Raw genomic sequence first — 25,743 nt, forward strand, 5'->3', positions numbered from 1 at the left:
GTCGACAATTCCTACGCAACTGAGCTTTTGATCAAGATTCCAACTTCTGTTCAAAAGGCAGACTGTACGGCAAATATCAGCAAATTGTCATAACAATTGACCTCTAAAAATGTATTCTTGTCATTCATTGGCTTAGATTATTTCATAGCCTGCTGTTTTCTTCATTCGCGAATGCATTTTACAATTTATTAGCAGTCGACCGTGCACCAAGTGCAGTCGCGTGCAGTGCCTTGCGCGCGGTGGTCTTGAACTGGGGCCACGTCAAACACATTTTTGGATTTGTAAAACTTTCGATTCAATTAATTACCTACCTATCCACCGGTGAACCGGGCGCAGGCAGGGTCGGGTGGTTACTGATTGATCCAGGGTGTCATTCACAACAAGCACCACTTAGCGAGGCACCCAGGCTAACAGCCGCTCAGTTATCCATTGGGACAAATTTTGTCATAATAGGCCGATGGCTCTCTAACCAGCCCTGCTGTCTCTCACACGGTAAAGCGGCGTCGCACCAGCTTCATAGCCCAGTGCAGTGTCACGTGGGGACTCGTGATGCCGCACGTAAAATCCTCACTAGTTCACTACACGAGTAAACGGCGTGCAGCTGAGGAGTTATTTTGTGTTTACATATGACAGTTACATGCTGGCATGTTTACCATTTCAGGGAGTCTTAACAATGGATGAAGATCTGTTTGCCGTTTTTGATAGTAAGCCATCTACCAAAGCAGATAATGCATCTAAAAAGGGGAAGACAAAACAAGAACCTACAGAAGAAGAGTAAGTTTTTCGCATTTAGTGTAGCATGCTCCAGTAGGCCTGGCAGGGTCATGTAAGCAATTGATTACTTATCTGACCTGACTTGAGGTGACCAAGTGAAGAATAAGCCTTAGTACCCTAGGGTTTGTTTTGATTGCAAAAATCTTTTCAGTTGACATAACTAGAACTTAGTTACATTAATTAGACTGCACAAACTTTGGGTGTTGCACAGTTAACAGTAAACACTTAACACTTTGCGGAGCTGACGTGCCCTATCAATGTCTCAGGGAGCCCTCGGTGGACGATCTGCTGCAGCAGCTCACCTCTGGAAAGAGGTCTGCCGAGGAGGCCAGTGGAGATGAAGAAGAAGAAACAAAGAAGTTCAAAGTGGAAGAGGAAGGAGGAGTGGATGATGCCAAGTGAGGCCACACTTTTGTGCAACATTTGACTTCTTGTGTACTTAGCCCAATCTCAGTACCTAATAATATTAAGGGGAGGTGATTTGCATCCTATTTCAAGCTAAGTTCAGTATTGTTCCTTTCAACATTCATATATTTTTGTGTTAGCTCTAAATCGGCCGTATCGGCTGTAACCTTTGTCTGAACATACGCTAGGCTAATGCAGATAAACTTTGCATCCTTTTAGAACTCATAGCACTAGCAGGGTACACGGTCCCGCATAGCACCGTATTTCTAACTCACCCCCTTTACCCCACCGTTCCAGACTGGCAGAGCAGATGCCGCGTATCCAGGTGCACACGATCGACACCATAGAATCGTGTGTGCACGAAGTGTGCGTGCCTCCTGACCAGGAGTACATACCACTGGTGGCGCCCACGCGCGACCCGCCCAAACAGTACCCGTTCGTGCTGGATCCCTTTCAGAAGGAAGCCGTTCTGTGCCTGGAGAGTAACCAGTCGGTACTGGTGTCGGCACATACCTCCGCCGGGAAAACGGTGGTGGCAGAGTGAGTGAAGGGCGGGTGGGATACGGGGGATGGATGTAGAGGGCTGACTGGGTAGCTGTTGATCTTGTGATGACTTGGAATGGTGACAGATTGTTGACAAAAGCTACAGCTCGATATGTTTTACGGGTGATGTTACAATATAACACGAGTGAAAAAAATGTGTTCAAATTTGTTTTGCGGTAATGCCGATTTTGTTCTCATAGGTTCCATTTTCATTACGTTTTCGTCATGATATCTACGCTAGGTTATATATTCAGTTTCCCTTTCATGTCCTTACGTATTCCCAAAGCCTGCTGTTGACCAACCTGTTCCCTCTCCTCCCGTTCAGGTACGCGATCGCTCTGTCTTTACGCGACAAACAGCGAGTGATCTACACGACTCCGATTAAGGCGCTGAGTAACCAGAAGTACCGCGAGTTCAGCGAAGAGTTCCAGGACGTGGGTCTGATGACGGGCGACGTCACCATCAACCCGTCGGCCTCCTGCCTCATCATGACCACGGAGGTGGGTGGGGGTCTCGGAGGTCGTTTTGCCGCGGTCTTTGTATTAAGCCGTCCGTCATTTAGTCAGTTCACTAGTTTTCTTGTATTCTTGAGCTTTCCTAAATCAGTTTGACTTTTTTGGCGCATTACTGACCACGCCACGTATAGTTTTCATTTGGAGAGGGGGGGTGGGTGGGAAGGTGGGGAGGTTTCGTGTTGCGCCGTGCCCTCTGAGTTGGTAATGTTACTGGAGCTAGTTTGAGTGCGAGCGATTTCTGTCACCGTCCCGTTTGATCGTCAAATTATGCGCTGTTAGTTGTTTGCCACGTCTCCTTTTATTTATGTCTAATCGTTTCTGACCGCCTCTCCGCGTCAGATTTGCGCAGCATGCTGTACCGCGGCTCGGAGGTGACATCTGTCTTCCCTCTGTGACTCTTCTGACTGTTTCTAACCGCTTCTCTCCGTCAGATCCTGCGCAGTATGCTGTACCGCGGCTCAGAGATGATATCTGAATGTTTGTTTCTGATCTTGCCTGGTTGGCCTGTTTCTTCCCGTCAGATTCTGCGCAGCATGCTGTACCGCGGCTCGGAGGTGATGCGCGAGGTGGCCTGGGTGGTGTTTGACGAGATCCACTACATGCGGGACAAGTCGCGCGGCTACGTCTGGGAGGAGACCATCATCCTGCTGCCCGACTCGGTGCACTACGTGTTCCTCTCGGCCACCATACCCAACGCCAGACAGGTGAGCACCAAGTGGAGATTGTGAGAAGAGCTGGCATGAACGCGAATGACGGTGTGAAATGATTGGCGTTGTTGGACATTGAAAAATTGGCCATAGCTGCGGCATCATATTATTGCTTGGACGTGATGTCAAGCAGACAAATGTGATGATTTTCGTCGTGAGTGACTGTATTCGATTATAGCATTTGCTTACGTGTTAGTATCAGATAAAATATTAAGTTTAATCACGCACTGAAACGTTGAAAACCTTGGGCGCCGATGGCCACCGCACTTCCGCGGGCGCCCTTAACCCTCATATCATCACTATCATGAAACATTAAAAATATTAATGAGATGGTTTCGTAATAATTTATACATTCAACATTTCATTTCACCAAAAATTTACTGGTGGAACAATCGTGTCATGTTTTTTCCTCATGCTCTCCGTAATGACGTGACCTCTGCTGTTGTCCCTAGTTCGCCGAGTGGATCACATACCTGCACAAGCAGCCGTGTCACGTGGTATACACCGACTACCGACCGACGCCGCTGCAGCACTACATCTACCCATCGGGCGGCGACGGAATTCACCTGGTGGTCGACGAACAGGTACGGGAGGGACGGAGCCAGGGGTGGACTCACGAGTGAAGGGATGGAGAGTCCGCTCTCAGGGATCGAGAGGCGTGCTGAGCTATGGATAGACTGGAGAGAGCCCTCTTCCCGTCCTGTCTTATGGTTATTGTCCGTGTTAGTGGGGCGGTGCGTTCCGACCTTGATGGTTGATTGAGTGGCCAGAGTTATTTTCCCTGAGCACATTTTACGATGTCTTTGAAATGATCTTTTGAGGAGACATGAAGCTACCATAGATATTTTGGATGGTAAAATCAGTGTATAATCTTGTTATGTAGGTACCTAGCATTAAATCATGATTGGAAATCGCAATGATTAACTTAATGACTCATGCATATACAAACTCCTGGGATCGCAACTATGTCTACGTGGAACTCCTTGGTAACACCTTCTTTTCTCCCTGCCTCAGGGTAATTTCCGCGAGGACAACTTTTCGGCGGCCATGGCCGGACTCGCGGCGCCTAGTGACGCTGCTCGCAAGAGCCGCGGTCCCGGCGGCAAGCCGGGCTCCAAGGAGGGCACCAACGTCTACAAGATCATCAAGATGGTGATGGAGCGGAACCTGGCACCCGTCATTGTCTTCAGCTTCAGCAAGAAGGAGTGCGAGGCGTACGCCCTGCAGATGGCCAAGCTGGATTTCAACACGGGTAAGCGAACGGAGGAAAGATTATTCTTCCGTGCTTTGATATACACACTGTCAAAGTCCAGCTACACCTGCGTCGCGTGCTAGGAGGCGTTTGAGAATCTCGGTTTATCGATGCTAGCAAGTGACTGTCTCGTATTTCCTCCATGTTCGCCTCCCCATCCTCCAATCCCGTCATCTTAGTTTGTGTCTCATTTGTGACAGCAACCTCTTCCTCTTCCTCTGTGCCCAGGTGACGAGAAGAAGCTGGTGGAGGAGGTGTTCAACAACGCCATGGACGTGCTGTCAGAGGAGGACCGCCAGCTGCCGCAGGTGGAGCACGTGCTGCCGCTGCTGCGGCGCGGCATCGGCATCCACCACGGCGGACTGCTGCCCATCCTGAAGGTAGGATCCCGGGCGCGTACTTCTACCCGTATTGAGGGTAGGATCCCGGGGAAAATGCCAACCCCACTACGGCGGACTGCTGCCCATCCTGAAGGTAGGATCCCGGGCGCGGTCTACTGCCCATCCTGAAGGTAGGATCATGGGAACAATACCAGCCCCACCACGGCAGATTGCTGCCTATTATAAAGGTAGATAGGACCCTGAGGCTGATCTAACCCTACCACGGCAGCCTGAGCTAACCATCCTGAAAGTGAGCATGTAAGTAAGATTCTCACCTCTCATCCATTACGGCGCCTGGCGGCCCCCGTTGTTCGCCGACAAAGTCGGGCTTATGTGGTCTATGGGGAATCCCTGTGCATTTTTGGTGTCAGGATCCACCACGAGCTGCACCACTGCAGCTGCTGACATGCCGCCCCATCCATTTCAGGAGACGATTGAGATTTTATTCGGCGAGGGTCTGATCAAGGCGCTGTTTGCCACGGAGACGTTCGCCATGGGCCTCAACATGCCGGCGCGCACGGTCCTCTTCACCGGCTGCCGGAAGTTCGACGGCAAGGACGTCCGCTGGGTGAGTGCCTGTCTGTTTTAAAGGGTGGAGGAAGATGATCTTATGCAGCCCCGCTAATGCGGACGGGGTGGTTGGTGGAATGTGCAGGGCACTGTCTCTCCATATTATCTACGAGTATGTTGGCGCTGGCAAAAAAAATTGTTTTGCGCTGTTCGTTAACTGCTTTGTGTCTAGTTCGTTCTGATGAGTATGCACTGCAGATAGGTTCCGTTATTCTTTATGATCGTTCTGTTCTGTGTGCCTGCGTATCGCCGTCCCCGTGCTCTGACCATCTCACTATCCGCCCGCCTCTAGCTGTCCTCGGGCGAGTACATTCAGATGTCGGGCCGCGCTGGACGACGTGGTAAGGACGACAAGGGTATCGTCATCCTGATGGTGGACGAGAACATGTCGCCGGCCGTGGGCAAGAACCTGGTGAAGGGCCAGGCGGACCCGCTCAACTCGGCCTTCCACCTCACCTACAACATGGTGAGTAGCAGTGGCGGAGGGGCGGGTGGTGGTGAACGGAATAGGTTAAGGTTGCGTTGGGCTGAGCATTTTTGTCATCTTACAGTTTTTAGTTTGGACCCTGCCATTGCGTCTGCCGTTGCGTTGCTAACATGACGTGACCATCGCATCACATGACTTGGCAGTTGCCTGAAGCTGAGAGCTGATATTGAGATTTTGTAGATAATAATTTGGTGGTCTCAAAATTTAGGTGCCGCTCTGTGGACCCAAACTTCGCAGAATTCACTACACAAAGTGACAAAACACGAGTATCGCAGCCATTGTCTGACCCTACGTGCTCCCCCTCTCTCGCCCACCTTCAGGTGCTGAACCTGCTGCGAGTGGAAGAGATCAACCCGGAGTACATGCTGGAGCGCTCCTTCTTCCAGTTCCAGAACTACGCCGCCATACCGGGACTCTGTGACCGTGAGTGGGCACGAGGGTAGCGCGGCTGGGACGAGTCAGACAGTCATTATCCCCATTCCGAATCGTGCAAATGAAATGTGTAGATTCAGACACGAATGGCATTGATTTTTCAGTGGATTTGTATTGTGGTGCATGTAGCTGTTTGTTGCAAAGATGCCATCCAATTTGCCCACACGAACCGTCTGTGACCTTTCGAGCTACCCTCCTCGATCCAACCCACCGTCCCCCATCAACCTCACCTACCCGGTCAGCTAACCACACCGCCCTTTCCCTCCAGGCGTGAAGAAGGCCCGCTTCAGTCACGACAGTATGACCATAGAGAGAGAGCCGGAGGTCGCGGCCTACTGGAAACTGCGCCAGCAGCTGGACATGCTGAAGAAGGACTTCCAGAAGTACATCACGCTGCCCAAGTATATCGTACCCTTCCTGAACCCCGGCCGAGTGGTACACGTAAGTGTGAAAGGTCGGGGAGGTTAGGGTGGCGGCCGCGGGCAGAGGAGAAATGTGTTGAAAGGGCTGAGGTTGAAAGGGCTGAGTGGACTGGGATACGGCTGGTTGAGCTGAAGCTTCTGTGGGATTAGTGTCGTTTCTGTGGAATATGATGATAACAACCAATTCGCACTGATTTTTCCTTGTTTTCATTCGTTCAGAAGCCGTATCAATATGTCCGCTTTTTTACTGTGAATATGAGCATCAAATAATTCCGCCTCAGCTCACCTTAGCCCGGCGCCTGTCCCCGTCACAATCGCCATCTTCCCGACAGGTTCAAACCGACGACAAGGACTTTGGCTGGTGTATCGTCATCAACTACAAGAAGGAGGACCAGAAGAAGACGGACAACCCGCTGGAGGGCGGCTCCACGTACGTGGTCGACGTGCTGATGCACGTGTCCAAGGAGACGGCACAGCTGAAGGAGACCGCGCTGCTCGAGCCGCCACGTGAGTGTCGCCAGTGATGCCGTGGGGAAAGGGGAAGGGATGGGAGCAATTCGTGGGTTTGGAGTTGAGAGAGATCATTTGGGTGGTGCGCCGGGTCCTTTTTTCAAGGGAATTTAAACTCGTTTGTTTTATGCGGGATAATGGCAGTCTGCATTGAAGAGTATGAGAAGTTTGAGCCGATGCTAGCTGATCCGTACAACATAATTTGTATCGATCTTCTGGGGATTGTATAGCATCTCTTTCGTTCGTGTCTACAGGAATGCTAAGTCTCCCGGGTGATACGGCAGAACGAACATTACACGCTTCTGACCGCTGAGCGGACCTGATCAGCTGGCCTGATTTACACTCCCGCCGCTCTGACCTGACCTCCCTCCCGTCTCTCTCCACCGCAGCGGCCGACCAGAAGGGCGAGATGGTGGTGGTACCGGTGCTCGTCCACCTGATCCACGAGATCAGCGCCGTCCGACTCAAATATCCGCAGGACCTCAGGCCGCTCGACAACCGCATGATCGTGCTCAAGACCATCAAGGTAAGCTGATAGACTCGCTGTGGTAGATAGAGTTGCTGGAGTCAATGATTGATGAGATTGCATCGATGGCTTGTAGATACCGTACGTGCTCTGTGCTCGTTTAATGCGTGTGCACGGTTTTGGGGGGCGGGGAGGGTGATTTAGAGCGGAGCGATGTAAGCTGCGTTATTCGTGAAGATGAATTGAGCTGTCCCTTTATTCGCGGTGCTACGCGTGGCGACTGGAGACTGGAGCGACCAGCGTAGCCCCCAGTGTCACATCCTGGATTACGACCCGCTCCAATGTCTCCCTCCGAGTCCCTCCGTGTCCTTTTCCCTCCCCACATCTACCGTTGCTTGTTTCTCTTTTCACCCCTCCCCTCTCACCCATCAGGAGATGAAGCGCCGCTTCCCGACCGGCATCCCTCGCCTGGACGCCGTCAAAGACATGGGCATTAAGGACCGCGAGTTTGTATCGCTGGTGGACAAGATCGAGTCGTTCGAGCGCCGGCTGTTCTCCCATCCACTGCACGACGATCCGCGGCTGGACGAGCTCTACAACCAGTATGTCGAGAAAATGGAGGTGAGTGGATCAATGAGGATGGATTGAGAAAGGTGAAATAAGTAAAATATAAGCAGAAGAGCAGGTTGGTGATATATAAGCAGGAGCTTCAGGTTGAAAAACACTGGCCGAAGGTTCTATTCAGTCAAATTGAACCAATCAAGGTTTGCAATCGTGATATACACATGGCTGAGGAAGTGATTGGTACCTATTTGTTTTGCTATGGCTCGTTTACAAATGCAGTTACAGTTGTAGATCGTTGTGTTGTTTTGATTTATAATCTTTGTCCATCATCGCCCACCCACTGACGAGCTCCCGCCTCTCCTCCCCCCAGCTGAGTAACGAGCTGAAGGCGGCCAAGCTGGAGCTGCGCCGCGCCAAGTCCCTACTGCAGATGGACGAGCTAAAGTGTCGGAAGCGCGTGCTGCGCCGGCTCGGCTACTGCACTGCCGCAGGCGTTATCGAGGTCAAGGGCCGCGTGGCGTGCGAACTGAGCAGGTCAGTGGGCGATGAGAACTAGCTGGAGGGACTTGGGCAGCCGAAAGCAAGGCCGAAAGCCTCGTCAATAATAATATGGTAGGATGTGGGACGATTAGTCTGATCGGACAGCAGCCTTCTTTGCCAAGGCTGATCGAAATTTATGAGCATGGCCGACTGTGGTCACGCTTCTGTGAGGCTCGTATCTCAGCAACCACTGGACTTATTGTCCTGTATCCAATAAGTCCTGTATTATGCTACCATCCACCTCCAAGCGACATTTCAAGCTCATTCTTACTTCATTTACAGTGCCGACGAGCTGCTGATCACGGAGATGATCTTCAACGGCATGTTCAACGACCTGTCGGTGCCGCAGTCGGTAGCGCTCATGTCCTGCTTCACGTTCGACGAAAAGTCCAACGACGCGCCCAAGCTACAGGACCAGCTGTCAGGCGCGCTGCGACAGATGCAGGTATGTTAGATCACTGTGACTGGCATCTCAAAGGGATTGCCTGATATCCGCGTTAGTGGCTTGTGTTTCAACGCATGCTCTCTTTGGTTAATACCACTTACTTCGGTATGCCCGCTCCTAGTATGCGGCGGCAGTAGCGATGTATCTCATGCTATGATATTCCCAGCACAAGAGAAGCTACAGCAATGTTTCCGTAAAGTGTTTGTCCGAAATAATAGGACCGCTCGACTACCAGACAGGGATGTTCTGGCACACAGTTATAAACTGTGAAATGAGCTCCATTAGAGGGTAGTAATATCTCTCACTCATGTACCATTTGCCACAGGAGCTGGCGCGTCGGATAGCGCGGGTGAGCGTGGACTCCAAGCTGGAACTGGACGAAGAGAGCTACGTGGGCCAGTTCAAGCCGGCCATGATGGACGTGGTCAACGCCTGGTGTCAGGGATCCAGCTTCGCAGAACTCTGCAAGATGACAGACGCGTTCGAAGGTATTTGGGGAGGACTGGCCGCTGGTGATGGCGCTGTTTGCATGCTTTTGCTTATTGGGACTTAATAGGGCATGCCAAAGCCACTGCAGTGGTCATTTGGCGATGACCGCCAAATGGCCGTGACGTTCGGGGAAGTATGAGGCTGCTTGGGCGATTTATGTTTGGGTACTGTTATGATATTGAAGCTGGATTGGGGAAAACAGTTTCAAGCTACCTTTAGTGTCCTCTCGATAAAAAGGCCAATTTCATGTTATGATTTGGTAGACGGGCCGGACAACCACCTACTCACATATCACCGATAAAATGGCAGGCTATATCGTTGCAACTTGCAACTGCCCCCTGATCTGCCTGGGTGGTTCATCAGTCAGCCAGATACTTTGAAAATGATCTGAATCAGCGAGGCGCGGAACGTCTGTCCCGTTTCATAACAGCGTTTGTTCAGCTAAACCTCGGTCGCCTCACTGCGCCTCTTGCACTTGTTCACTCTTCCCCTTTCCGTTTTTTTCAGGCAGCATCATCCGCTGCATGCGTCGCCTGGAGGAGCTGCTTCGTCAGATGGTACAGGCCGCTAAGGGCATCGGCAACACAGATCTCGAGAACAAGTTCAGCGAGGGCATTCGACTGATGAAGAGGGACATCGTGTTTGCCGCCAGCCTCTACCTGTAGTTGGCCTTGTGGTTGAGGATGGAGAAGGATAAGGCGAGTCGGGACTGACGTGAGCTGAGAGGCAGTGCGTTCTAAAGCGTGTTTGACGACGGTGACCGTTTTGTACCTGTGGACGTTTGACTGTTGAGAGCGACGGGATGTGTGTGGTGTTGAGTCCGACTCTGCCATGAAGATGTGCACTGTACAGCGTTCACTGCAGATTGCAGACTGCGGGTTGCGAGTGTGGGTGCCCGCATCTGACCGCGACCCACTGTTAGGTGTCTGCGTCTGAGGGCGGTTCAACAGCTGCCCGGTGTTTGCCTCTGGCCGCGGCTGGGGCAGAAAAACCAGCGACCTGAGCAACGGTGCGCTGTGCCTGTTTGATTCGTGCTCATCTGTTCTTGTGAGGGGCGCCGTGGCCGGAACAGAATATAAATCCATTATCATCCGTTATGGCAGTGAATGGTTTTTGGTGGCGTTAGAGGAGACAGAGACCTGCGGAGACTTGCTATCAAGAGGTGAGATTGCGTGATTTGTGGGGATTTGATATCGAAGAACGCAATGGTTGCTGAAACGTCGACCGTTACGACGGAAGATGGAACAGATCGGTCACCAACAACAGCGAATAACCGTGGTAGCCCGTGTGTTTGTTTGTTTGTTTGTTTGTTTGTTTTGTTGGGTTAGGCCCTTTCGGTCTGACGAGACCATTTCAGAGCCGGAAGGATAATAGGATATAGGGGGAGACATTGGTCTGGGCAGGCACCCTAGTGAGTCGCCGGGGCACAGTGATGCAAATGGGGTTCACGAGTGGCCAAAAATACGAAAAAGGCCCAAAATTCAAGTTCACTTAATCGAATAAATCGTAATATGGTCAGTCAGGCAAATGTTTGGGGTGTCTGAAAAAGTATGATTTTAATGTTTTTGTAAAAACCGGCCTCGTGTATGATTGTCAGAAGTCGAGACATTTTCGATGTCGTAAAATGACTGTCAGGTACAGTCTGTCTTAAAAGTACCGCGCAAAGTGACGGTGGATCCATCATGCCTGACCGAGGAAGGGCCTACTAAATTTGAGTCACCGAAGCAATTGACATCCTCGTCCATTCCCTAGGTCAATTGGTTCGGTGACTTTCAAATTATAGCAGGCCCTACCTCAGTCAGGCTTGATGGATCCACCGTCACTTTGCGCGGTACTTTTAAGACAGACTGTACTTGAAATTCAAGTGCCGCTGGCGTGCGTTCATGTCATACCAACTGCAAAAAGTATACATGAAAATGATCTTCGAAACCTGCTGCTTCTAATGCCACGTCATAAAAAGCCGTATCTATTTTGGTTTGGCGGTGAGCTAACTATTTGTAATCATGTTGCAACCGCAGTTTTTTACCAAAAATATTTGCTTTCAATTCACCTACAGCACTTCACACAGTGTGTGCCCGTTAGTGCACCATATCATAGCATTCCCTAATCATTTCTGAGTCGCATAGTGAAAGAATTAAGGCGCTTGCACAGGGCTGACCGGCGCTACAGAAGTTTTCGTCCGGCACGGTCGGGTGCCGCGGCGCAGCGGGCGGCCCGGACGGCCGCGCCGCCGCGCCGCCCGGACGCCGCGCGGCGGCACCCACCTGCCCACCGCGCGCCCACTGCGGCACCCGCCCGCCCGGACAAAACCCTCTGTAGCGCAGGTCAGCCCTGTGCTAGCACCTTATTTCTTTCACGATGCGACTCAGAAATGATTAGGGAAGGCTATGGTATGGTGGACTAACGGGCACACACTGTGTAAAGTGCTGTAGGTGAAACGAAAACATTTTTTTTTTTCTTAGTAAAAAACTGCGATTGCAACATGATGATAAATAGTCAGATTACCGCCAAAGCGAATGAGATACGGCTTTTTGTGACCCGGCATTAGAAGCAGAAGACTTTGGGGATCATTCCCATGCATATTTTTTCAATTTGTACGAAATGAACGCAAACCAGCGGCGTTTGAACTTGCGAGTGTCTGACAGTCATTTTACGACATAGAAAATGTCACGACTTCTGACGATTATACACGAGGCCGGTTTTGACAAAAACATGAAAACCATGTCATTTCAGATGCCCCAAACATTCGTCTACTCGGCCATATCGCAATTAACTCGATTTGGTAAACTTGACTTTTGGGTATTTATGGCCACTCGTGACCCCTATTTGCATCACTGTGCGGGGCTGAGCCCGTCAGGACAGGCCACCCAGCCCCAAGGTACTCACTGCACTCGGCTACGGGGTGCGCTCCCTTGGGCCTTGGGGGCAGCGGTGCCGCTCTAAGGGAGCAGCCCGCGTGAGATAAAGTTGCCTGTCCAGTCCGGAGGGGTTGCGGCGTGGAGGAGAAGGATTTCCGTATCCTGAGGATAGAAGCGCGGAACGGTGGTGGTAGCCCGCTTGATGTTCGACTTATATGTGAGGCGTGAGCTGGGACCAATCTTAGTTGTATGTTAGGGCCTTCAGCCTTGGCTGTATGTTTTGGTGCAGTCAAGATTACTTTACTACTCGGTGCAGTAATGCTAGGAATACCAAGCAGCAAAGCTTGGGTATGAAAAGTTGCATCTCTACTTGGCAGCTTCTACCAAGTTTATACTAGCCATATGCTAGCCCTTCTATCAAAATGATATTTTTTACAAATCGTAACCCATTCTTTACCCCTCTTTTATTTAATTTCAAACAAAATAGAAAATTAAAAAAAAAAACAAAAAAAAAAGTACCTTTCAATTTGAAATATTCAAAAGTTTTTGAAAACAAAATCTCAACTAAATTATACTAGAAAATGGTAGATCGCTTTTATCGACGCCATTTTCTTCCTCTCGTTTGCGGCGTTGCTCGGTGGTGGAGGCGGGTGAAGCCGGTGATCGTTAATATTGATATTTGGTGTTTTATTTACTTATTGCCTATTTATCTGTGTAATAATGGCTGACACGGACGTTCAGATGCCGCAAGAGAATGCTAACGGAGATCATGGAGGTTCCCCAGCTCGTGGACGCGGCCGGGGACGAGGTCGCGGCCGTGGTGAATTTAGGGGAGGACGTGGAGGAGGCGGTGAATTTAGGGGAGGCCGCGGAGGAGGCGGTGATTTCAGGGGAGGACGCGGAGGAGGTGGTGATTTCAGGGGAGGCCGTGGAGGCGGAGACTTCCGCGGCGGACGCGGTGGCGGCGAGCACCGTGGAGGACGTGGTGGAGGCGGAGAGTTCAGAGGACGAGGAGGATTCCGTGGTGGCCGTGGAGGTGGCCCCAGGAACCCTGAGGTGAGTATAATGTTGCTATTAAAGTGTGCATGTGATTCAGATTGGCCATCTGGTATTGAATTGCAATTTACTGTTACAACAGTTCAAGTTGGTGTCATTTTGATACCGCCACAGGCTGTCGTCTTTCAGTTCTCATCAATTTACTGGCTGCAGTGCAAAGCTCATTTTGTGCATTGAGATGATCGTGCAGGCCGCAGGGCTAAGGGCTGGCTGGTGAACACTGCAAGGGATAACTATTAGCAATGAGCAAACTTTTGTATTTCCATGCTTTGTTTGGTTTTGGTTGTACCTGAGTTAAACAGGTGAGTTGGTGCATGCTGGTGTCTGTCCAATTGAGCTGGTGCTAGATGGTGTAGAGTAACTCCTATGGCTGTCGCTGCACCTTCACTTCTGTGATACTTTGCGATCTGGCAAGTCTTAAGTAGGTAGTGGCTCTTCCTTACACCAATAACAATCAGGATCAAAACTGCTCTAGAACAGCTCTCCCCCTCCCCTAAAAAGTGCAGATGTGTAGTTCCATGTGCCCATACATCATTAGCAACACCAGAGTTTTAGTGCTTATTTATAAAGTCTGAGACATGATGTGATGCAGCTTTTATGATCTGTTAAAAAAAAACTATCATTCATTAACCTCATAGGCTGGTATCCATTATAAGTCACAAAAGTGTGGCTATATTAAAAACTGGACATAAAGCTTTCACTCCAATAAGCTTTAATTATGTTGCCTTTCTTGCAAGTTGCTGATCAGCTAGGTATCTGTTGCTCAATTAGGTACATCATAATTCTGGGAGTCTGATAAATGATTGCTCTGGTTACAGGAGTTGATGCAAATATAAAGGTACTGTATTATAGAAAGCCTTTGCAAACGCGTTTAGAACATATCTTCGTCAGTGCTAGCTTCCAATAATACAAAATCAAAAAGACTCTTATAATCTTAAATCTGACTTATCTGGTATTGATAAAGGCATAATCATCAAATCAACAGCAGGAAAAATATTGGCAGTTTTCATTTACCCATGCTTCTGCCAAGGTTTACTTATTATTATTTCTTGAACTTTTGAACCAGCTCTTATGATAAAATTTATGGAAAATGATTTGGGAATGTTTTGCAGAGGCTGTACCTAAAAATGATGAATTTTGAAATTGCTTCACTGTTGATATTTGAAACTGCAATAAAAAAATGATTTTTTTTTTTTTTTACGGTGGTTTGAAAGATATTTTCCATATCATGGAAAAGATAACATTTTCTTATTCATAATTCAATTTTTACCAAATTTGTATCCATTTGTCAGAATTGGTCAGAACCAAATAAGTCAGAACCTTTTTAGTGGAAGGATTCACAAGGACAGAGCCCCTGCTAAGCAGAGGCCAGCTTGTTGTGTTGGCCCTACCTTCTACCTACTGATCGCAAAATTCCTAGTCTATGGCAGAATTTAGAGTTTGAACATAGCCTGTATGCACAATAACTGATGATTCGCACTCACATAGCCACGTAGGTATGGCCGGCCCCCTCACAGGTTGTGGCTTGCCACAAACTCTCACAGGTTGTGGCTTGCCACAAACTGCAACCATACCTGCCCAGAATGTTTTAAACAATGAGCGGCCGTCGCGCCTCGAACCTCGGACTTTTGCAACTGGTACGTTCGCTCTCACCACACGGAGTCCAAATCTCTACCGACGAGTTACGGGACCGGCGATCAATATTTACCCGAAATTAAAGATTTGTTCTCATTTTGTTGACAACAACATCAAACATGTCAATTTATTTATCAGAATATCTGGAACAGACATCCCTTGGAGTAATGTGTACCTTCCAAGTTCCAATGCTAACCTTTCCTCGGCTATCCCCAAACATTTCAGTTGTGTTCTAACACAAAGCCCTGCATGATAGTGATATTGTTGAAAGAAAAAAAAAAGATTCAAGAGCTTTGCTCCTATCTGCCCTTATGTCTGAACTATAACAACCAAAATGAAAAGGCCCAATCGCTGCACTGCACGGGGGGCAGTGTCAACTAGAGTCAAACCAGTTGAAACCACGGACAAAATCCATCCAATTTTTTTGTTTAGCATCTGGTTTGATGTTGGGCCGGCCCGTTTCAGGAGCGTATGATGGAGAAGCTGCAGGCCATCGCCGGTCCGACGTATGACCTGCCTGTGGCCGAGAAGGAGAAGAAGAAGTTCACCAACAAGTGCCGCCTGTTCGTCGGCAACCTGACCGACGACACCACCATGGACGAGTTCCAGGAGATGTTCAAGGTCTTCGGAGAGATCGCCGAGCCGTACCTGAACCTGGAGAAGGCGTTCGGATTCGTCAAGCTGGTAAGAGGATCAGGCAAAACATGGTTACTGATGTTCATTGGGTTTCCGGATTCCATCAGTAGCACGGTCGGGTAAACTCCGTTGTAGTAACTAGTATCGTTATCAGTAGTGTATCGTTATCAGCACTCGTAAATTTGATTGTTTGACTATTCAACATTGATCGTGAATGGTGCGTTGGGGTGCATTGTAACCGTCAGCCTGCAATGCCCTGAGTCCCGGTCTCCTCTTCACAGGACTACCGTGAGAACGCGGAGAAGGCGCGCCAGGCCCTGAACGGCACCATGCGTAACGGCCGGCTGCTCAAGGTGCGCTTCTCCTCGATGGGCAGCAGCCTCAAGGTGAAGCGGCTCTCGCCCTGGGTCAGCAACGAGCTGCTCGAGCTGGCCTTCTCCGTGTTCGGCGAGGTGAGTGGCGACTACTGAGCGTGCGGCTATGGGGTAACGTGACGGAGAAGATATTACTGAGGTTTTAGTAGTAACATGCCTTGGGTTTTTTGTGGTGATGTGGTCTTTTGAAATAATCTCCCCAGCTGGTTCCTTGGTGATTGGACATTGGACAATTATATTCTGTCTGAGATCTAAGGTGACCTTTTCTTATTTGTTTCATGGTTTCTAGTACCATGCAGTCACTGCAGCTCACTTCTATGAAAGGTTCTCAAGATGCTCCCACTTTACATGTATGTTGCTCAGTTATTTAATCTGTGTTTGATTGCAGCTGGAGCGAGCCACTGTTATCGTGGACGAGCGCGGAAAATCCACCGGCGAGGGAATCATCGAGTTCGCCAAGAAGCCTTGCGCTCAGGCGTGCCTCAGCAAGTGCACAGAAAACAGCTTCTTCATCACAGAGTGAGTGCAATCGGGACACACTGTTTCTGTGTATCCTTCTGGAGACTTTCCAGCTTTCATTGTTGCTGAGAATATTTCACTCTACCTGTATTTATCGCCTTTTTTCACCACGGCTGTGCGAACTCAACTTGTATGCAATTTTGTGTGATGGTTTGTTGAAAAAAAAGGAAATTCGTATTCATTGACGATGTGTTGCTGGTTACAGCTGTGTGTTTCGTCAATGTGGAGACTTCTAATCATTGGCATTATGGCTCGTTTCAGGAGTTTGTGCCCTATCGAAGTGGAGACTCTGAAGGAAGAGGAGGAGGAGGAGGGACTCAGTGAGAAAGTCCTGCCCAAGAAGTACCACGACTACCGGCGCGAGCGCTCTGTGGGCCCGCGGTTCGGGCAGGAGGGCTCGTTCGAGGCAGAGTACGGCGCTCGCTGGAAGCAGCTGTACGAGATGGAGAAGCAGCGCCGCGAACAGCTCGACCAGGAGATCAAACTGGAGATGGAGAAGCTGCGCGACCAGATGGAGTTTGCGCGCCGCCAGCACGAGACGGAGATCCTGCGCGAGCAGCTGCGCCGCAGGGAGATGGAGCAGGAGCGCACCAAGAGTGACTGGGACGCGCGCCAGGCGCAGCGCGAGCAGGAGCGTCGCCGTATGGAGGAGGAGATGCAGCGCCGCCAGGAGTCGATGCAGGCGCGCATGCGCCAGTCCGAGGACGACCTGAAGCGCCGCCAGCAGGAGAACAAACTTTTCATGCAGGTGAGTTCTGCTGCAGCTTTCAGCTGAGATATGTGTAATAACGCTGCTTACAACTGGCCATTTACGTTTTCCCCTAGATCAGTGTCGTCCAGTTGAAAGCCCATTGCGCAAATTCTCTGAGTTTTCACACTGTGACCGCGTATTTGCTGTGTTGCAGGCGAACGAGCTGAACAGTCTGCTAGACCAGTCGGAGCAGGCCATGTGGGGCGACCAGCGCGCACCACCGGCCGCCGGCGGTGACCAGGTGCCGCCCGCCGCCGGCGGCTACGGCCAGGCGCCGCCCGGCTGGGGCACCCCGCCCGCCGGAGCGCCCGGAGGCTTCGACGCGCACGGTACGGCTATTCAGAGTGCTGTCTAATGATGTGTGGTGGGCGGCTGTTCATTTGTAACCCTAGCGATTGGTTTTTAATGGTTGTTCAGAAAATACGTTCATCCCGTACTACTAATTCAGTTTGTCTGGGGTCAGCCAACAAGGTCTTTGCTGCCTCTGGCTCGATTCTCTGTTTTGACTACTGCTGCGAGTCGTGTTTCAGTCTGCGATCCTGTGCCGTGTACAGGATCTCTATGTTGTACCGCGTGTGCAGCTGACGTGTGCCATGTTTCAGTCCGAGGTTAGTCTTACCACGAATGCTTGTGTCTGGTGTCGCAGCTGCTGACCTGTGCCGTGTTTCAGGTGGCGGTCTCGGTCGCGGCGGAGGTCGCGGAGGCGGTCAGGTAGGTGTCCAACCCAGACCAAACGGCACTGGCCGCACTTCGGCCGTGCCACCCACACACCCAAACAAACCGTCAGCTCTTACAAGCTTTGACTGAGGCAAATTATATCAGTAGGTTTGCCTTTTTGGGGTCCTTACTGAAAAGCATTTTGATGCAGCTCCCCGGAACTGTACGCAAAATATCCGTAATGAGCTCATAAACCAATATTTGTTTTCCACTTTTGGAGCGTCCTTGACACTCCAGAGGGATGGGAGTCAATTGTTTACCAGGGTGTACTCTTACCGGTTTCATTTTCGTCTCCTTGTGATGGAGAGCAACAGTGCATGAAACTGGGCGGGGCTTCGATATGTCGGATGCAGAGCTTGTCAAGGACACCCGTTGTTTTCATAGCGCTGGTACCCAGCAGTTGTGTCAATAATTATTATTCGCCAGCGAGAATGATAGTTCCTTGGAGCTCCTTTATATTATGGAAAAGCAATCCATCTGAAACCTAAAGAGCTGAATGGACATTGAGCGAGACGCTGGATGCAAGCCGGTTCAGATCACCCTTTGCGGTGATGGCCAAACGTATGACTTCAACGTTTAGGGGACGCAAATAAGCTTATTCACGACATGGAACCATATGAATGCTTTTCAATGGTGATGAACTATATGCTCCCTGAAAAGTTGATGGTGCTTTGGGATGTCATTTACTCCGAGAAATGAAATGACTATCAGGAACGCGGTTGTCGATGGGTGTACAGACGTCCATGGTTGCGAAGAAAACGAAGCTCGATATGAATCGTGCATAATTTACCTTATTATCTACGCATTTTGCCAAATCCGTGCAGCCACCGTATGGAATTGTCAAATACTCCAACACGTCCACCGCTCGAGATGATGTTGCTGTTTTAGTTTACACTCTTGTACACCGATCCCAATCAACAGTAATCAAATCACATCTTAGGTGTAATTTTGGATGATATCGGATTTGAGCTTTTGGGAGTAATTAACAGGCACTTCGTAGGGGTCCAAAATGAATTAGCAACCCTGCTTCATCTGGTAGTGATTCTTATTCGTTTCGGGCTACACTGAGGTTATTTTTTATCCTTAAAATAGTTGACAGCTAATAAATGAGCTTCAAATGTGTTCGGTCCCAAAATGAGCGACAATGTTTAGCATCGTAGATTGGCCTTTAGCTATGGCTGCACGGATTTGACTGATGCACGAAACTTTTCAGATCGGATGTGGTTGAAAGCGCCTATCTTATGAAAACAAAGCATTACACATAACTACTTACATGAAGGTCTTTTCATTGATAAGCTTCGTCCATGTAACAAACGTGGACTTGATTCCTAAGAATCTGGGCTGGAAATGACCAATTGATACCCCCTGACTGAGGTCTGGTGAAACTATTTTATGGACCCGATGGGCGTATTTATCGAGATTCATTGGCGATGATTATTGATACGAGGGTTGATCAACATTGAAATGACTGGAAATGCACAACTGTGGAACTATGTCTCCACTTGCGACGACCATTATAATGGTGGTGTTATGAGGAAAATGCCGTGTAATTGTCTGACACGATGTGACTGATCAGATAAGCACAAAGTGAAAATAACCTCTACCATGATTGACGATGATGTGGAAGTGGTGAGAAAAGGTAGAGAACGTATGCGCTACATTCCGTGCTTAGTGAAGAAAGAAAGATAACCTAACATTTGTTTACATCCTTGCATCGCTCGTACATGGAAATGAAGGAAAAACAAGGCCCATGTTCTAATGAAGTCTTTACATGTCCGTCCTCCACTTGACTAAAGAACTCAAAGCATTGACATTAACCCGGTCCAATGGAACTATACTTCTCGCTGTAGGGTGTCCTTTGCAAGCTCTGAACAATTTATATATCTTAGTGATGTTGTTTAATGACATTCATTTATTTGAATGTATGCTATGGTATTGAATCGTACATTGTATGTTATTACGTCATAGTATTTGTATAATCTGACTGAACATTTATGTTGCAGTGCTCTGCTCAGCTGATAACAGTGTTATATGACGCTCCAGAAACAGAACAGACTTATGATAACATTTTCTTAAGGGCTATTTGTATGCCCATCTTCAAATGGTTTAGCTGTAGATTGAGAACTTCAGTCGCCATTATATTTCTCGGGGCTCAACAAAGTATAATCCAAAGGGGAAATGACACAGGCGGGTTTAATGACAACCAGCATGTCAGACATTTGAAATCACGCTCTTCAATGAGCTCTTGCGCCCTGAATCTCAAATCAGCCATGCTTAACCCGCGAGTTGCTGGGGGGGGGGGGGGCGTTAAACGCCCCCACTTTTTTCGCCGGGCCATAGCATAAAAACGGCGCGCCGCAGGCGCGCCAAATTTTGGGTACTTGTAGGGAATTAATTGAAGTTTATTGTGACAAAGTTTCAAAAAAATCGGTCAGAAAATTTTGAGATATCGAGGTTTTAGTGACGTCATGATTTCTGAGTTTTCGACCAAAAACGGCATATGTTCAAAAAATCATATAAAATCACAGAATAGACATACAGACATGCCGTAAACGCCATTAGACTGCCAATACCATGAACAATCAAATGGATATCTTCGATTGTTGATTGTCGTTCCGAATTTTCCAAAATCTTGAACTGAATCTTGGCAATTTCCCGTGACTACTTCACGACCATGATACATGCATTTCTTAAATTGAACTTTTTTAGCCAAACACGTACACATATGGTTAAATGAATGTCACCATCGTGTTCTACGCCCCAAATTACCCATAAAACATGTGTCACAGGATGCGAATATCAGTTTTGATTTTCGGGGATATGTGCCTGCCCGGTTGACCTGACCTTGACCCTGACCTATGCTTGACTGACCCCTATATGGAGCTGACACTCTTGTAGGCCTTATATGATGGATTGCGCACCGTTTTGACAGAGTTTATGACGAGAGGCGCCCATTGCGAAGTCCTGAAGTCCATGCTACTGAAAGCCCGATTTCAGGTGTTTGACCTGACCTTGACCTGACCTGTGACCTCAAAATTCAACTTTAAAGTACTCATCTGAAGCGTCTCGTCGCGTTCTTTCGTTTGCCGCCTCGTGCGTTTCGCTGCGTCTATTGGTTCTCGAGTTATCGGCTGGGGGCGTTTAACGCCCCCCCCCCCCCCCCCCAGCAAACGGTGGGTGGCGAAATACCCCAGCAACTGCCGGGTTAATGGCAAAAGGTTTCTTAAGCGTCTTATCTGGATCGAATGGGAAGAGTTCCTTACCTTGGCTGCTATTATCACGTATCAGGATTATACTCAATACCTACTGGATGCAGCGTAAAACATTACGATGCTCCTGGTTTTTCTTCACATTGTTATACCTGCCAATCTCCTTTCCATTCCACCGTTTTGATTGGGTATTCTGTGCATCATTTTTGTCTCCGTTTCTTCCTTTTTTCATTGTTGTTGTTATTTCTTTTGGCTTCCTCTCGAGTGAGAGTCCACACCGAATGTCATGCATCGCTGGGTTTAGAGGCTAAGTGATCATATTTATAGTAGCCATTTTATGTACTTTACTGGGGAGTTACGGTTGCATACTGCTCGATTTTTCAGAATTTTGGGTGGGAAATCACCTAATAAGGAAAATATTCAATATTTTCATACCGAAAATCAGGAAAAGTGGTATTATTTCATCTGTGAAAAATGTTTCATGCATTCGAACAGCAAGGTTGCATTGATGCATCCACATCCTTTTCTCTCAGCTTCTGTCAAGATCCTAATATCCGGCTTTATCCTGTCCTATCAAGATCTTGCTTAATTAATTGGCCTAAAAAATGGCGCTACGCCCTTTTTCGAAATACTTCAGGTATATTTTTACTTCCTTTTTTCTCATCCTAGTATTTTTCTGCTTTAGCTCACTCAACCAAAATAATATTTTAGAACAGTGGTTGCATTTCGGGCGAATATAAACATTACTGGGTTTTGGTATAGACGCATTATTAGGCATGCGCACATACCCGTCCTCTTTTGGGCATGCATGAACGTTGAACATCGCAGAACTCGCACTCATAGTAGCAACACGATTATGGAACTTGGGGCTAGATCTTACTCGTTTCATGTCTATCCCTTCAAAGTACCAGCTGATGAAATCCGAGCAAGGATCTCGAAACCTGTTTTAATCGCTGCCTCTGAAGAAGCAGATTTTTCTGCGTTGTTCCTATCTAGTTCCTTAGGCAAGAAGCATGTCTCGCTACACTACGAATGCCGCTCCATATCTAAGCAACATTGTGAGATGGTGCATGTGTGAGATTATGTATTTCGCGCAAAGTAGGAGGACTTTCAAATTCTTGTAACACTGAAAATACTACTAAATATGGAAAGTTTTTTCCTCAATGGGTCAAAAAAATGCAATTTATCAACACGATCATCTCCATATTACCACCCGTATGCAATTTGAGGCATTTCATCACATTAACATTTCATTCCTTAAAAAGAAAACGTATTGACGGTGACTTGGGAACAACGTGAAATGCATTCTGAGGTCTGTTACACATTTTATTTTGGATTCGACTATTTTCTATTATATTTTACAACTGGTCCAACCCAGAGACATAAAGCAAAGCCCTGAGAGTAGAATGGCGACTGCGTCTGTTCTGTTTCTGGAGTCGGGGAGGGGGAAATGTACCGTACCCGCTCCGGTCGGCCTCGCTGCCGTCACCCCAAGTTGACGTTGGTCGTGTTCTCTCTCTTTTTCTCCCCGTCCCCGCGCGTGCCTGGCATTCTGTGCCGCCGCGCGTGCAGGGCGCCGGGATGGATCAGGGCTATGGCGGCCGCGGTCGTGGGGGCGCCCCGGGAGGCTTCCGCGGCGGTCGAGGGGGCTTCCGGGGCGCTCCCAGAGGGGGCCGAGGCAGGGAGGCCGAAGGAGACGACTTTCCCAACAAGCGCCCGCGCATGTTCTGAGAGCTGGCCACCGCGACAGCAGTGCAGACCCACCAGGCAGGGCTGAAGAGGTGGCCCTAGCCATGCCGAGCAGAGCCGCCGGGGGCGAGCTAACAGACATTTTTGATGGCGACCTACGGCCGCCGGCAGACGGGACGGTCTCGGCGGCCGGCGCGGCCACGGCCGGGTGTGACTTTGTGTCATGTTCAGTGTTAGATGGGTAGAGATACCGTAAACGAAGCGAGCACTTTTTATTCATATTTTGTGACATTTTTCATTTGTTTGAACTTATTGAAACACTCATAAGGTAGAGGAACTTTCCAATTGCTAGGAATGCACGATATATGAAACAGTATCCAGAAACCGGTGGACAGCTACAATTAAAGCTACGAGCTAAGGCACGAGCGTGCATTACAAATACGTGCAAAACGATGAGGTACATCAACGTCATGCGTTTCAGACCTCGAGACGTAATATCCAGTACTCGCATTCACTAGCATTATGCTTCTGTAAATATTGTCATGATTCGTGTGCTATCATTTCGCCGAATAAACAAAATGCTGAAGGTACGTAGATACCACCAAAATGTTGTGTTCCATTATGCCCTCTCGTAAGACCCCCATGTACGAAGAGAGCAGAGAACCCCAGTTGCAAAGCGTGAATGAAGTAACTAACTAGTATTGCTCATTCAGATGTGAGGTATGTATTGCGTAAGGTAAAGTAAAATCAAAAATGGTAAAGACATGGCATCGAGACAGAATGGTGCCGAATTCTACCTGGTACGTATCTCTTGAATCGTTCATACAGTTATGCAACCCTTCATGTGAAGTCATTCTGAGTTCCCAGTAGAGCGTTTGTTCTTTTTTTCATTTGTTTGGTCAACTTTGTGTAGATGTTTTATCAGGCGAGAATGTGCCTAGAATCGGGCCATTGGATAAACGCGGCTCGTTTTGCAGGTAAGCTCAAACCCCCCGATCAGGAAATTCAGGATAGATGGCAATATTTACTCCCTCCATGGATGGGTCCTGAGCTTTCTCTTGTACCGGTCCAAAGAGAAGAAACATGAATTCGACAAAAAAAGTCTGACTTTTGAACGGCTTTTGGTACGTTACTGTTTTGTCAGGTCAGGTCTGTTCTAGATTTTTTTTCATAAAAGAGCACAAAGCAATTAAATTCAGTGACATCGAAGAAAACTTTGTTGAAGAGTATCCAGCTTGAGAATTAGGATAAAAATAAGTTTATACATTTTTATTGTAAGAACATTTGATAGGTCAAGCGACGAAATGGAATGTCGCATCGTTGTCATTTGCAAAGTATTTTTCGACCATTACTATCAGCCGAAGTGACCGCTCCGACTGTCTCGACACTTCGTAGCTGGTGAAGTTGAGGTTGATGCATCCAGTCGCGATGGTCGGATGATGCTGGTTTCTTTGGGGTGGGTTTTTAAGTGCCGAGCTTACGAATGGAACAGTTTGTTATGACATCATACATGGCATTCGTTTTGGGGCATTCCACGTCAAGTGGGACAAAAAATGATCATTTTGAACCTCACTTCCTCCGATTTTTGCGAAACTTTGTGAAACTACTCATCTATATGTGAAAAGAAAGGAGACATATTTTTGTCAAGATATGACGTCACGTTTCCGAGATACACGTCATCAAACATTGACTTAGGCAAGGCACATTATCATCTTTAAAGCGTCATAACTATTGAAGTTTTAGACATATCACCACGAGACAAAGTGTGAAATGGAGGGAATAGGTCAGGCTTTAATTTGAGGATAACAATATTGACGTAATTAACTAATTAGTGAACTTTATTAAAATTCAAAAAATAAATTTTGATTTCTGAAAAATGGGTACCCTTCGATTTTGCTGATTTTTACATATTTTATTCTCCTATACATCAGCTACATCATATAAAAAATCCAGAATGGGCCGACGTCTACGTAACTGTCTTTTGGACTTCGTAATGTCTGGCACTCGCGTGTTTCGTTTTAGCAACCAAGTAGAGGCGCTACCCGGAGATGCTTCTTTCTACCCCAAACCAAAGCAAACCTAACCTGACCTGACCTAACCTAATCTAACACGCGTAAATATATACAGCCATCACGGCAGTTGCCGACTGGCCAAATGCTACCTAGATACGAACATTAGCCCTCACGACAGTTGCCGGCTGGCCAGATGCTACTTAAAAAACAAATGCGTGTTAAACACTTCAGGCTGACCCACTGCGAGCCAGCGACCTTTAGATTTCGAGGTGGGTACACTCGGCACACTTACTACTAAGCCACGAAGATAGCTGGTCATCGTAAGCCAGTTTTTTAATGATGAAATTGGGCATTCTCCGGGCAGCGCCTCTCTTTGGTTGCAAAAAGAAAATACGCCTGACTCTCCCAGCGCTAGGGGAGAAAAGCCCGGTTTACCCAAAAAAGGTATAAAAAAGGAATTTGAATTGTAGGTGGGGCGGTGGGGAACTTTATCGTGTCACGTGTGTCAATTTCATGGCCCTAGATCAATATATTCAAGATCAAATGAGGTTAAACGTGATCAAATTTGCTTTAGTGACTATTTTGCGTTTATACACCCATAGCTCTAAGAGATACTGGCCGATTTTCCTATTTCTTCCTTTATACGACATTTGTAGTGTTATGAGAATCTCTAGTTAATCTTACAATAAATTTGGCAGTTAGTGGCTTGCTAAGAGTAAGATGTCGCCGGCAGAGGCGGGGATCGGCCAACGCGGGAAACGTCATAGTCACATATTGTGTTTGCAC

The 25,743-nt window shown here is 48.2% G+C and overlaps 2 protein-coding genes across 3 annotated transcripts; both read left to right on the forward strand.

Annotated features, from left to right (window-relative positions):
* The first annotated feature begins 175 nt into the window (after positions 1-175).
* Positions 176-10,598, forward strand: LOC122374641 (exosome RNA helicase MTR4-like). Of its 2 annotated transcripts, none has more exons than XM_043353499.1 (20): positions 176-281; positions 662-774; positions 1,041-1,172; positions 1,477-1,719; positions 2,048-2,222; positions 2,759-2,941; positions 3,397-3,528; positions 3,959-4,196; positions 4,425-4,576; positions 5,004-5,144; positions 5,439-5,612; positions 5,954-6,056; positions 6,334-6,506; positions 6,820-6,994; positions 7,387-7,523; positions 7,896-8,084; positions 8,398-8,561; positions 8,850-9,012; positions 9,338-9,500; positions 10,009-10,598. In XM_043353499.1, the coding sequence occupies exons 2-20, from the start codon at positions 674-676 to the stop codon at positions 10,164-10,166; spliced, it is 3,096 nt and encodes a 1,031-aa protein (XP_043209434.1). In that variant the 5' UTR covers positions 176-281; positions 662-673; the 3' UTR covers positions 10,167-10,598. The 2 variants fall into 2 exon arrangements, with proteins under 2 accessions (XP_043209434.1, XP_043209435.1); XM_043353500.1 differs by lacking the exon at positions 176-281 and adding an exon at positions 282-341.
* A 2,368-nt stretch (positions 10,599-12,966) lies between these two features.
* LOC122374632 (hrp65 protein-like) lies at positions 12,967-23,552 on the forward strand. The gene is made up of 8 exons (XM_043353478.1): positions 12,967-13,415; positions 15,516-15,734; positions 15,968-16,138; positions 16,449-16,579; positions 16,841-17,327; positions 17,485-17,659; positions 18,001-18,041; positions 22,829-23,552. The coding sequence occupies exons 1-8, from the start codon at positions 13,080-13,082 to the stop codon at positions 22,985-22,987; spliced, it is 1,719 nt and encodes a 572-aa protein (XP_043209413.1). The 5' UTR covers positions 12,967-13,079; the 3' UTR covers positions 22,988-23,552.
* The last annotated feature ends 2,191 nt before the right edge of the window (positions 23,553-25,743 follow it).

Source organism: Amphibalanus amphitrite, unplaced genomic scaffold, assembly GCF_019059575.1.
Source record: "Amphibalanus amphitrite isolate SeventyFive unplaced genomic scaffold, NRLGWU_Aamphi_draft 001686F_arrow, whole genome shotgun sequence".
Classification (NCBI taxonomy): Eukaryota; Metazoa; Arthropoda; class Thecostraca; order Balanomorpha; family Balanidae; genus Amphibalanus; species Amphibalanus amphitrite.

What these genes read in the sequence shown, in the direction of transcription:
- LOC122374641 (XM_043353499.1), top strand. Translation starts at nt 674, where the DNA reads ATGGATGAAGATCTGTTTGCCGTTTTTGATAGTAAGCCATCTACCAAA. An exon ending in GCCTCATCATGACCACGGAG is followed by an intron (nt 2,223 to 2,758) that starts GTGGGTGGGGGT and finishes TCTTCCCGTCAG; the next exon opens with ATTCTGCGCAGCATGCTGTA. An exon ending in ACCTGGTGGTCGACGAACAG is followed by an intron (nt 3,529 to 3,958) that starts GTACGGGAGGGA and finishes TCCCTGCCTCAG; the next exon opens with GGTAATTTCCGCGAGGACAA.
- LOC122374632 (XM_043353478.1), top strand. Translation starts at nt 13,080, where the DNA reads ATGGCTGACACGGACGTTCAGATGCCGCAAGAGAATGCTAACGGAGAT. An exon ending in GTGGCCCCAGGAACCCTGAG is followed by an intron (nt 13,416 to 15,515) that starts GTGAGTATAATG and finishes GGCCCGTTTCAG; the next exon opens with GAGCGTATGATGGAGAAGCT. An exon ending in GAGGTCGCGGAGGCGGTCAG is followed by an intron (nt 18,042 to 22,828) that starts GTAGGTGTCCAA and finishes CCGCGCGTGCAG; the next exon opens with GGCGCCGGGATGGATCAGGG.